This window comes from Strigops habroptila, chromosome 10, assembly GCF_004027225.2.
Source record: "Strigops habroptila isolate Jane chromosome 10, bStrHab1.2.pri, whole genome shotgun sequence".
Lineage (NCBI taxonomy): Eukaryota > Metazoa > Chordata > Aves > Psittaciformes > Psittacidae > Strigops > Strigops habroptila.
The window spans coordinates 35,370,844-35,380,761 of NC_046359.1; the positions used below are offsets into that span (position 1 = coordinate 35,370,844).

The following is a 9,918-nucleotide window of genomic DNA, read 5'->3' on the forward strand; positions in this document are numbered from 1 at the left end:
GCGGTAGCGATGGCGGCGCTAGTGCGGGATCCTTTGGCTCCGCGGGCGCGGCCCTGGCCGCTGCCCCCCCCCCGGCGGAGACTGCTCGGTGCGCGGCCTCCGCCGGCACCGCGCTCGGGCGCTGGTGAGTGAGTGGGGGAGCGGCCGCCCCTCAGGCCTCGGTGGTGGTGGTGGTGGATAATGCGGTGGGGAGGGTGGTGGGAGCCCCCGGTTACCGGCTGCTCGCCTGGCTGGCGGCTGTGGCGGGTCGCAGCGCGGTGGGCACGCTGCTTATGGGGGCTGTCGCTCAGCAGAGCGGGAGGGCTTGCTGTAAGAGTGCTATGGGCACTTACACAGGGTGTATGTATATAAAATATGTCAATCTGAAGTTCTTTACGGTTCAAAACCGGTGGGGTTGGTTTGTTTTTAATGCGGAGTGTTTGAACACTTGGTGTGTGCTTCCCAAAGCACGGCTGTTAGAATCATAGAAGCAACCGGGTTGGAAAAGACCTTTAAGCTCATCAAGTCCAACCACTCCCCAGCACTGCCAAGGCCAGCACTAACCCATGGCACTGAGGGCCTCGGCTACACGGTCTGTGAACACTTGCAGGGATGGCAATGACCTGGGCAGCCTGTTCCAATGCCTGAGCACCCTCTCGGTGAAGAAATTGTTCCTACTATACAGTCTAAACCTCCCCTGGTGCAGCTTGAGGCTGTTTCCTCTTGTCCCATCCCTTGTTCCTTGGGAGCAGAGACCAGCCCCCTCCTGGCTCCATCCTCCTGCCAGGCAGCTGTAGAGAGCGATAAGGTCCCCCCTGAGCCTTCTCTTCTCCAGGCTAACCCCCCCTGGTCCCTCAGCCGTTCCTCATCACACTTGTGCTCCAGGCCCTGCACCAGCTCTGTTGCCCTTTTATGAACCTGCTCCAACAACTCAGTGTCTCTCTTGTAGAGAGGGGTTCCTGTTCGTGTTTACAATCAGCTGATTTAGGCTGTGCTTAATTCTTCAATAAACAGGAATTAAAACAAGCACCACAGAGGATATTCATGCTTCCGAGATTGTCTGATTTTTGCTTCTCCTCAGTTCCTGTAGGAAGGAAGGAAACAAACATTACTCCTTAATGAATTTCTTTGTAAGAATGTTTGATTTCAGCCATAATGTGACTCAATTTTGTTATTTTTTAGAACATTCCTGAAGAAAGCTTGTATGTGAAGTGTAACGGACGACTGGCTAGTGATGACGATGTGTTGCAAAACGGAGCCGTTTATAGTCTGGAACCAAGGCTTTGTGGTGGCAAAGGAGGTTTGTTGCTTAACTGCTTGTTATGGATTGGATTCTAAGGTTGGAAAACTTGTTATGCTGTAGTCTATGCTGATAGCAGCAGTCCTGATACATTAGATCTCTTCTAATGTGGATGAATGTGATAATGTCTCTGAGCTGAAACCAAAGTCTGCATGCAAAGCTGAGAATTGAGGAGTGAGGCTGCAGTTCAGCTACCAGCTTTGCTGGCATAGCTCTTCTTCACATCCCTGGTCAGCTTAGCTCTATTAGTAGAAATCTGTAAAGTATATCAAAGTGACTTCAGAGTTGAAATTGTGTGTAAAAGTACCTGGCTTCTTAGGCTCCTAAGTTTCATTCGTGGTCATTTAGGACAAATATTCCAGGTACAAATAGTCTGCGATTTGAGTATGTTATATGACTTAATTGTCTTCTCTTATTAAGAAAAACCCCCAACAACCAAAACATATAAATTCCAAGCTCTCAGTAGCCTCAGAACTAAAGAATTCAATCTAAGCTGGACTCCTTATATTGATAAAATATTTAAACTGTGTTACTTGGGGAGTATATCAATCATATAGAACAATAGAGCCACTGGCAATGCGGGCATTCCCCACAATGGAACATGATGGGTGAAGCAAGTTTAATAGAGTATTTGAGTGTAATTGGAGTCATATGTTTGATTTTTGAATCCAGTTGTCACAATTTTCCAGCTGTTGCACTAAAATGCTGAATAACTGTGCAGTCTTGCACAGACTGCAGCTCAGCTTACTTTGCTGCCTTCAGTTTGGGATAGAACTGGAAATAAATATAGTTGCTATAGCTTATGAGGTGGTGTGTTTTCTTTAAGTGCCCTAGAAGTTGTGCGTATGATAGAAGTTCATAATATAGGGTGCTTCTTCCTTGCGTATTGTCCATCAGCTTTGGTTATCCTGGGATAACCAAAGACAGAATATGACATAGGATGTGCAATTTTATTTGCTTTCTAAAGGGTTCCTTTTGTTTTGACTTTATAACTTAAAAGCCTGATAAAACCAGGCAGACAAAAATGGGTCAGAACTATTGGGACTTGTTGTATGATCTCAACAGAGCACAGACTATGCAGGCTTAGAAGAGAACTGCGTATTTTATTATCAGACCTAACTCAGCACCAGTTAGCTTAGTGAATGCACTGCTGTTGATTTTTGGGAACACATCTGGCCAGGTGTAGCAGCTAGGTCCTCATTCTTCAGAATGTAAAATTGAATAGCATGTTTCATGAGCTACGAAAATTCTCCTCACTAATGGCAGCCATTGGTTTTATTAACCGAACATGATGCTTTTTCTGCCTCATGATACAGCAGGCTGCTTGGATTGGTGACTGTGAGATTCCTTAAAGGTACTTGTGGGGCACTAAAAAGTATAGATTTGTTCATCTTCTAGTTAAAAACCAGTGCTTGGCACTTCCAAATTGCTGGTTGGATTATATTAGTATTGATCCAGAGTGTGTTTCTTTGAGGTAGTTAAACAAGTGTCTTTCTCCAGCTGGAGACAACATAAGGTGGGACCAAGTGAGAGAAATCAGCTGTCTTGCCTATGAGTAGTTAGTGGCTGAGGAGTGTATATAGATCTATTTTGGGAGGCTCTCCAGCGTAACATACGTCATGATCATCTTGATGAAGTGGTTAAGGCTATCTTCTAAAAAAGTTATTTTATCTTTTGTTAGATTTTTAAAAGGAGGTTTAAGTTTGGTGGAGTCTAAAGGGGCTTAAGGGGGAAGTATATCCTGGCAAAATGTTATCTTGAGACAAAAAAGGTTTCAAAACATTTTGCTGGGGGAGTCCAGAAGTAGGCTTGCATGTTAGAAGTGCCGTACAGGTTCTAGCAAGTCTGGGGTCCATCTGGTGTGATACCAGGAGTACAAAACCAAGATGAGTGGTGAATGCTGGGTACCTTTTTTTTCCATGTAGTCTTTCAGCATTTCACCCAGTGACAGTTCTCTGACGTTGCAACTTTCAACCTACCCTTTATTTCAGTTGCACTGAGGGAGAGGAAGGTGTTGACTTCACCGTGTTCTTTATCCAGAATGAATTCTTTTGTTGTGTAACGGCTTGTCTCTGTTTCTTTCTGCTTAGCTAATTCTTGATGTCTCTTTTCTCAGGGTTCGGGTCTATGCTGCGAGCACTTGGTGCTCAGATTGAGAAGACAACAAACAGGGAGGCTTGCCGAGATCTCAGTGGGAGGAGACTTCGAGATGTCAACCATGAGAAAGCGTAAGGCATTTTCTTAGAGGCTAGAACTACAAACTAAACTGACCATGTAGCTCACTGTTAGCAAATGACAAATGTCAAATGACAGCCTGTTGTAGCAATGACATTTTATTTTGAATAATACAGAAGAGCAGAAGTGAGATCTTAAACACAGATGGACTGGAAGCCAGCAGGATTCTTCTGACTGTAATTATATTAATGCAGAATAGGAGGGATTGCACTGCAGCCTGCTTCTGAGTGATCTGCACCTCTGAGATTCTTATCTGCAATTCTTACAGTTCTCTCTGAAGCTGCAGACTGTGGTACTGGGGATATGTGACCTTACTGCTGTTTCTGGCTTCCAAAATAAACTTTACTCTCTTCTCTGTAGCAGAATCTCTATATATTCCTTCAGTAATTCCCTTGGGTGCTGTTAATTCTCTTTCCCCATTGTTTCCCATCCTAGCAGGTGGTAGAAGCATTCAGTAATTGCCAAGCAACAAACTGATATTACATTAAATGCTGGAAACACTCTGATTTTCATGGTTCTGTCATCTGCAGGATGGCTGAATGGGTGAAGCAGCAGGCAGAACGGGAAGCAGAGAAGGAGCAGAGGCGCTTGGAAAGGCTGCAGCGGAAACTTGCGGAGCCAAAGCACTTTTTCACCAACCCAGACTACCAGCAGCAGTGTCATGAAATGGCTGAGAGACTGGAAGACTCAGTCCTTAAAGGTATTGCAGTTTCACCTCACTTCCTCTCCTCAAAAAATAAAGCAAATTAAAAGTCCCTGTAGCCTCATTCCAGTATGAAAATGGGGAAAACCCCCTAATTCTGACAATAACTCTTTCAATTGAATGAAATTTTAAATTCCAGTAAAATTTGTTGGACTTGATTTTTTAAGTCTTTGTCTGCTGGTTCTCTTAAATTGTATTGAACAGCATAACACAGAGAAGTGATGCTTCATCTTGCTGTGCTACAGTGTTATCTCATTATAAAAGCAAAATTCTGTGAAGTTAAGTGTTGCTAGTTCAGGTGTAAGAATTCTGCAGTCATTTTCAGTGAAATGATAAAATATTAACAGGTCTTACATAAAAACCAGAAACTGAATTCAACTAGAAAACACCTTATTTCTCTTACTGTTCTTTGTAGTTATTTTATTTATCCATGGATTGTTCCCTTGCTGGCAGCTTGATAGTGAAACTCGAGGCTGAATGGGATGTAGAACCTGAGAGTTCAGTTGGGGACTCCAAGTTGAATTCACTCTTTGCCTTAGTATAGCCATGTAGAAAAGCTTTTGCTGCTACCGAGTCTTGAATCTTTGAGTTCTTCACATGACATCAATATCAATTATTTTCAGTTAGTGTTTTAAATTGCATCTGAAATGAAAAGTAGAATTCACAACATATGAGTTGTGTACTGATGAGGTGGACTTTTAACTTTGTTTTGAAGGATTGCAGGCCTCTTCAAGCAAAATGGTGTCACCAGAGAGCAGCAGTAGCCGGAAACGTCCAGGTGAACCTGGAAAGAATGGAACCAAACCTCGAAAAAGAAAATGTTTTTGGTAAGCATTATGCCTTGGTTTTATACTCAAGTATTAAGCCTTGAACAGGATGAAAGGTTAGATACATACGAGTGAGCAATGTCTTATCTGAGATGTCGACTTCAATAGGAATAGGGAAATTGAACTGGTTAAATCGGAGAACTCAGAGTAAATGTTGCTGTGTTCATATAATTCTGTCCAGCTGGAGCAAGCAAACTTTATTTGAACTAAACCCTTCTAATATGGTTATATTCCACTACTTCACATTGTCCTTTTTTCATTAATGAATTAAATTTACAATGAACTGAAAAAAGATTTATGTTTTTTTTTATTCCTGGCATCTTTCACCTAACATAACACACAAGGGAAATCTTAATGATTCCAGTGTTCCAAGTAGCAATAGGTAGCACATATTTCTGTACTGGGAATGCTGTAAAAAAATACCTGGTTTTTTGGGTATGTTGGGTCCTCTTCAGTATTAGCAGCTCTTCCATTTGCTAAACTATCCTAACTAGAGTAGTTCACAATATCTCTCTGAAGTGAGGTTTGGAAAGAGAAATGTGACAAGAAAAAGAATTATTTTGTTTTCAAGAAAAAGGTTCAAATAGATGAATATTAATATGTAACACATTGCTTGTGCCAGGCTGGGGTTGGAAGGACTGGATGATTGTGACAGTTCGGATTCTGAGGATGACAGTGAAGATGATTCCCCTCATGCATCTGATGGAGGTTGTCCATCAGGCAGCAGATGTAATGAAAATGCTGGAAATTCAAATGCATGTTCAAGCACCTCTATGGAGCCGGTAGAGGATAGTCCGGCTACCAGTGCAACTGAGAAACCACTGGAGCAGCCGGAATGTAGTGGAAGAGATGTCCAAGGAGAGACAAGCACAAGTGGGCAACCTGAAATTCCAGCTGAAGAAAACAGTAAAATGACAAAGCCCCTGAAGGAAGAAGTCCAAGAAAAGAATGAAGTAGCCCAAGCTCCAAAAGAACAACAAGATAATGTTTCTCCTAAGGCACAAGAAACAAACCAGTTACAGAGCACAGTAAGTATGAAGCAGTACAAAATGTGTTCTGTCCTTTTCTTCAGCTGCTTTTATTCCATCACTTTTCCCTTTGTGGATTGCAGAAAAAGGGGGGGGATTTGTATCCTAAGACTTCAGTGCATTAGATGTATGTGCTTGAATTACAATCATAGTCTCTTTAAGAAGCTAATGGAATCTCCAGAGTTTGCTTCAGAGCATAAAAAAATCCCAGAGTTAAAAGGAAAAACAGCTTAACTGAAGATGCATCACACAAATTAGGACAATGGAATGTAGCAAGTTAATGGCAACTGCAGCCAAAGGATGCTCTTCATTGACAGTGTCTCCATGGAGAAAGTTGAATTAGAGGATGGTAGCATTGTCTTGAGAGATGCTAAATAGGATGGGTCAAGAAAGAATGTTGTAAGATTAAGATTTTAATAGTCTATAGAGTTTCTACTAAGATGCAGTTGCCCTTGGCTGTCTAGTATTGTCTTTCCTTAGAGCCATGTTTCTCTTGGGGGTGTTCTGGTTTTGTTTTTTCTCCTTCTACATAAATAGTTACGCTCTGGATCCAAAATTCTTCATGAAGGGAAAAAGGAAAATAAACCCCTTCTGTAGAATGAAGGACTCTTATAAATACTTTTTGCACATTACCACTGTCCAATTTGGCTAATCTTATTTATAGTTTGACCTTAATGTTTATTATTGACCTCAATGTTTAAATTAGAATGCTCTAAGTAGATGTCCCCTAAACCAGTCGGCTGATGAGTCTTTCTTAGTTCTTAGTATAAAAAGACTTGAGTCTAGTTCATAGAGAACCCTGGTGTTCTAGTGCAAACTTGAGTTCTTTGTTGACTGTTGAAAGCCTAGAAGCAGCAGCTCCTTCACTAGAGAGACAGGATTAGTGTAAGTGATGGGCTTCATCTGAACTGCAGAGAGTGTTGGAAGAGTGGTTTTAAAACTGATCATCTGCCATGCCTGTGGAGGATGCAGGTCTGTACTGTTGCCATACCATTATTGCACTGGCAGTCATAGCCCTCAGCCACATCGGGAGCAGGGCTGACCATGAGGTTCCTTCTCTGGTGGTTGCCAGGAGGATGGCTGGGATTGTTTTGCTCAAGAGGCTTTGGATCAGTCTTCCAGCCAAGAGAGGCTGTGGCGTTTCTCACTGAATTGATAAAAGCCCAACTAATACTTGGCAGTAGAAGATGTCCATACTTATACTTTGTTGCTCCTTGCATGATATTACTATTAAACATTTTTAGGGGTAGTGAATCTAGGCTTATTCTAGCAGTAAAACAAAATGTGGCTTCATTTTGCGGGCTAAGGAGTTGCTTGGATTTAAGCCTACCATCAGCTACCACTGCCAATGACTGAATTCTGGTAAGTGGAAGTTTAATACAGTTAAATGGAAAAACAACCAAGGATATAATGAGATAAATTAGGACTTTGTCATCTACTGTACCTATTAGAGCTGGCAAATTTTGAACAGGATGTTTACCATTCTTCACTGTTTACCTTTTGCTCAGTATTTGTGAGACTCTCTATTCCTAGAACAGGAAACTCCACCAATGCTGTGGCAGATTGTTATTGCAGGTGGAAATACTTTTATAATAGCCCTTGATGGATATTTTTTTTTCAAGTAGGATGAGAATAATGAGGCAACCAGTCTCTTTTCGTATGCTTAGCAGGACAAAGGTTCTAATTCTGCTAGGGCTAATTGTTTTTGCTGAGTGCATAATGGAGTGGTCCCATTCCCACTGCTGGCATTACATGCTCTGAGGTCTCTTTGAGAACTCCATCATGATACATGCCATAAGACTAACACGTGCTTTTAAGGATCTAATGAAACAGGTATAGATTTTTGTGTCCTTTTTAGTGTGTTCATGCTTAGTGTTTTCCAACATTTGAATTAGCCAGTCTTTGTCCATATTCTTTTGTGTACAAGGCCCTGAGCTTGGACTGGACAATGTGTAGAGGTCTCTTTCACCCTCGATTATTCTGCAAATATCCTAATTGCCTTTTAAGATGTAATTTTAATCCATTTTCTTCTAGCAGGATGAGATGTGAAGTTCAGAACTTGCTTTTTGATTAATCTTATTAAAAAGAGGGTGGGTTTGTATGTATTTCTATAATTACAGTGTAACTGCATTGGAAATAACTGTTCAGCCTCCTTCCTGCTCCTGCTGGGGTGTATTGGTTATAGTCCATGTTGGGCTCAGAAGGGGCTGTTGGCTTTGCCATGCCTCTGGAAGCCAAGAGTAAGATCCTGAAGTGCTAGGTGAGATGGTGGGCTGGTTTTAATACAGCTCTTTGGGGAGTACTTCTATGGGTCTTACAGTTACTTACTGCTGGCTAGCTTCAGTTTGCTTGTATGTGATGCACTAATACTTTGCCTGGGTAGCATAAGGACCCCTAATAATATGCAAGATGATACACATTGAGACATTGCTCAACTTGAGTAATTAGGAGATTGAGACAATGCTAATTGAAGGTCTTCTGTAAAACGAAGCATTCTGTCTAGGCTCATTCTTCCTCCCACCAATTAAGAAGACAATAATAATAGTCTGATGGGATGTTTTTCTCTTTGCAGGAGGTGGAACCGATAGACCTGATGGTGTTCAACTCTGCTGCTGAAATGGAAGCCCTGGGTTTAGACAAACTGAAGATGGAATTGATGTCTTTGGGACTGAAATGTGGAGGCACTTTAAAGGAAAGAGCAGCAAGGCTGTTTTCAGTGCGAGGGCTGTCTAGAGACCAGATCGATCCTGCCTTATTTGCAAAGCCCTCCAAAGGGAAAAAAAAGTGATTTTTCAACTTTGTATCCATGTGCTTTTACATTTTTCTTATTCTGTTGTTATTCTGTACGGCCACATGTAATTCTTTGGCATCCCTGGATAGGTTTTGTTTCTATTCTTAATGAAGTTTGAGTAACGTAACACAGAGTGAGTTGCTAGATAGCGAGTTAGTTATGCATTCAATATGTTCAATACTAAAGGAGTGAAACTTCTGTCTTTTGATCAGCTTTACAGATGGTTATAACAAGTCTTAATGCAACAGGTAAAACAGACTCTCTGTATATGGACAGAAATAGCCTGAATGTTTTCTGGAAAATGGCTGTATGGCACAGTCATCACCTATTTTAAGAAAAATAGCAATCCTTTGTGAGCTTTATATTGAATCACCTTTAATGTGAATTCCAGTTAGCACAGAGACAACTGTCAAATGAGAAGCACTGAACTTAGGATCTAGGCTTAGAAGCTGAAGTTTCCTTGAATAAAACAAACACTTTTATATGGATGAGGTCAGTATAAATAACTGTGCTTGTCTGTGGGATGTCAGGTATGATGTAAATCATTAATGTGTGTAAATATTTCTTTTAGAAGAAGTTAAATAAGGGTATTTACTTATTTTGCTCTGGAAAAATATCTGAGTGAGGGAAAAGAGAATCACATCCTTAAGAAATTAGAAAGAATACACTGGCTGGCTGCTGAAGGTGAGTAGCATACAGAGTGATCATCTGAACCTGAATGGGAAATTTAGGATGTGGTTTTTAATTCTTTTCCTATGTGGAAACCAATGGAAGGACTTAAAGCGTCACCACTGCAGTCATTTATCCTACCTGGAGCAGTATCTGACACCCCCCCCCAGTGCTGGGAGCCTCCAGTGCAGTGGTGAGGGCCCCTCATGGGTGCAACTGCCACAGCTCTGGTTTGAGAAGCTTTGAAAAGTGTTTAGTTCAGTGCTTCAGATCTCACATTTACCACCATATGCCGGAGAGTGTTGTGTTTATGATCTGCTATCAGATTGTCTTGTAGAGATGCTTGCAAAATTAAATCTTCTCTCTCCTGTTCTGATGTCACACCA

At 41.5% G+C, this 9,918-nt stretch overlaps 1 protein-coding gene across 1 annotated transcript; it reads left to right on the forward strand.

Moving 5' to 3' along the window:
• The first annotated feature begins 9 nt into the window (after window positions 1-9).
• SDE2 (SDE2 telomere maintenance homolog) lies at window positions 10-9,918 on the forward strand. Its single transcript, XM_030499786.1, is given in 8 exon segments — window positions 10-54; window positions 56-124; window positions 1,162-1,279; window positions 3,396-3,507; window positions 4,045-4,214; window positions 4,933-5,044; window positions 5,667-6,072; window positions 8,645-9,918. Coding segments are annotated over 8 exon segments (1,248 nt in total). The 3' UTR covers window positions 8,861-9,918.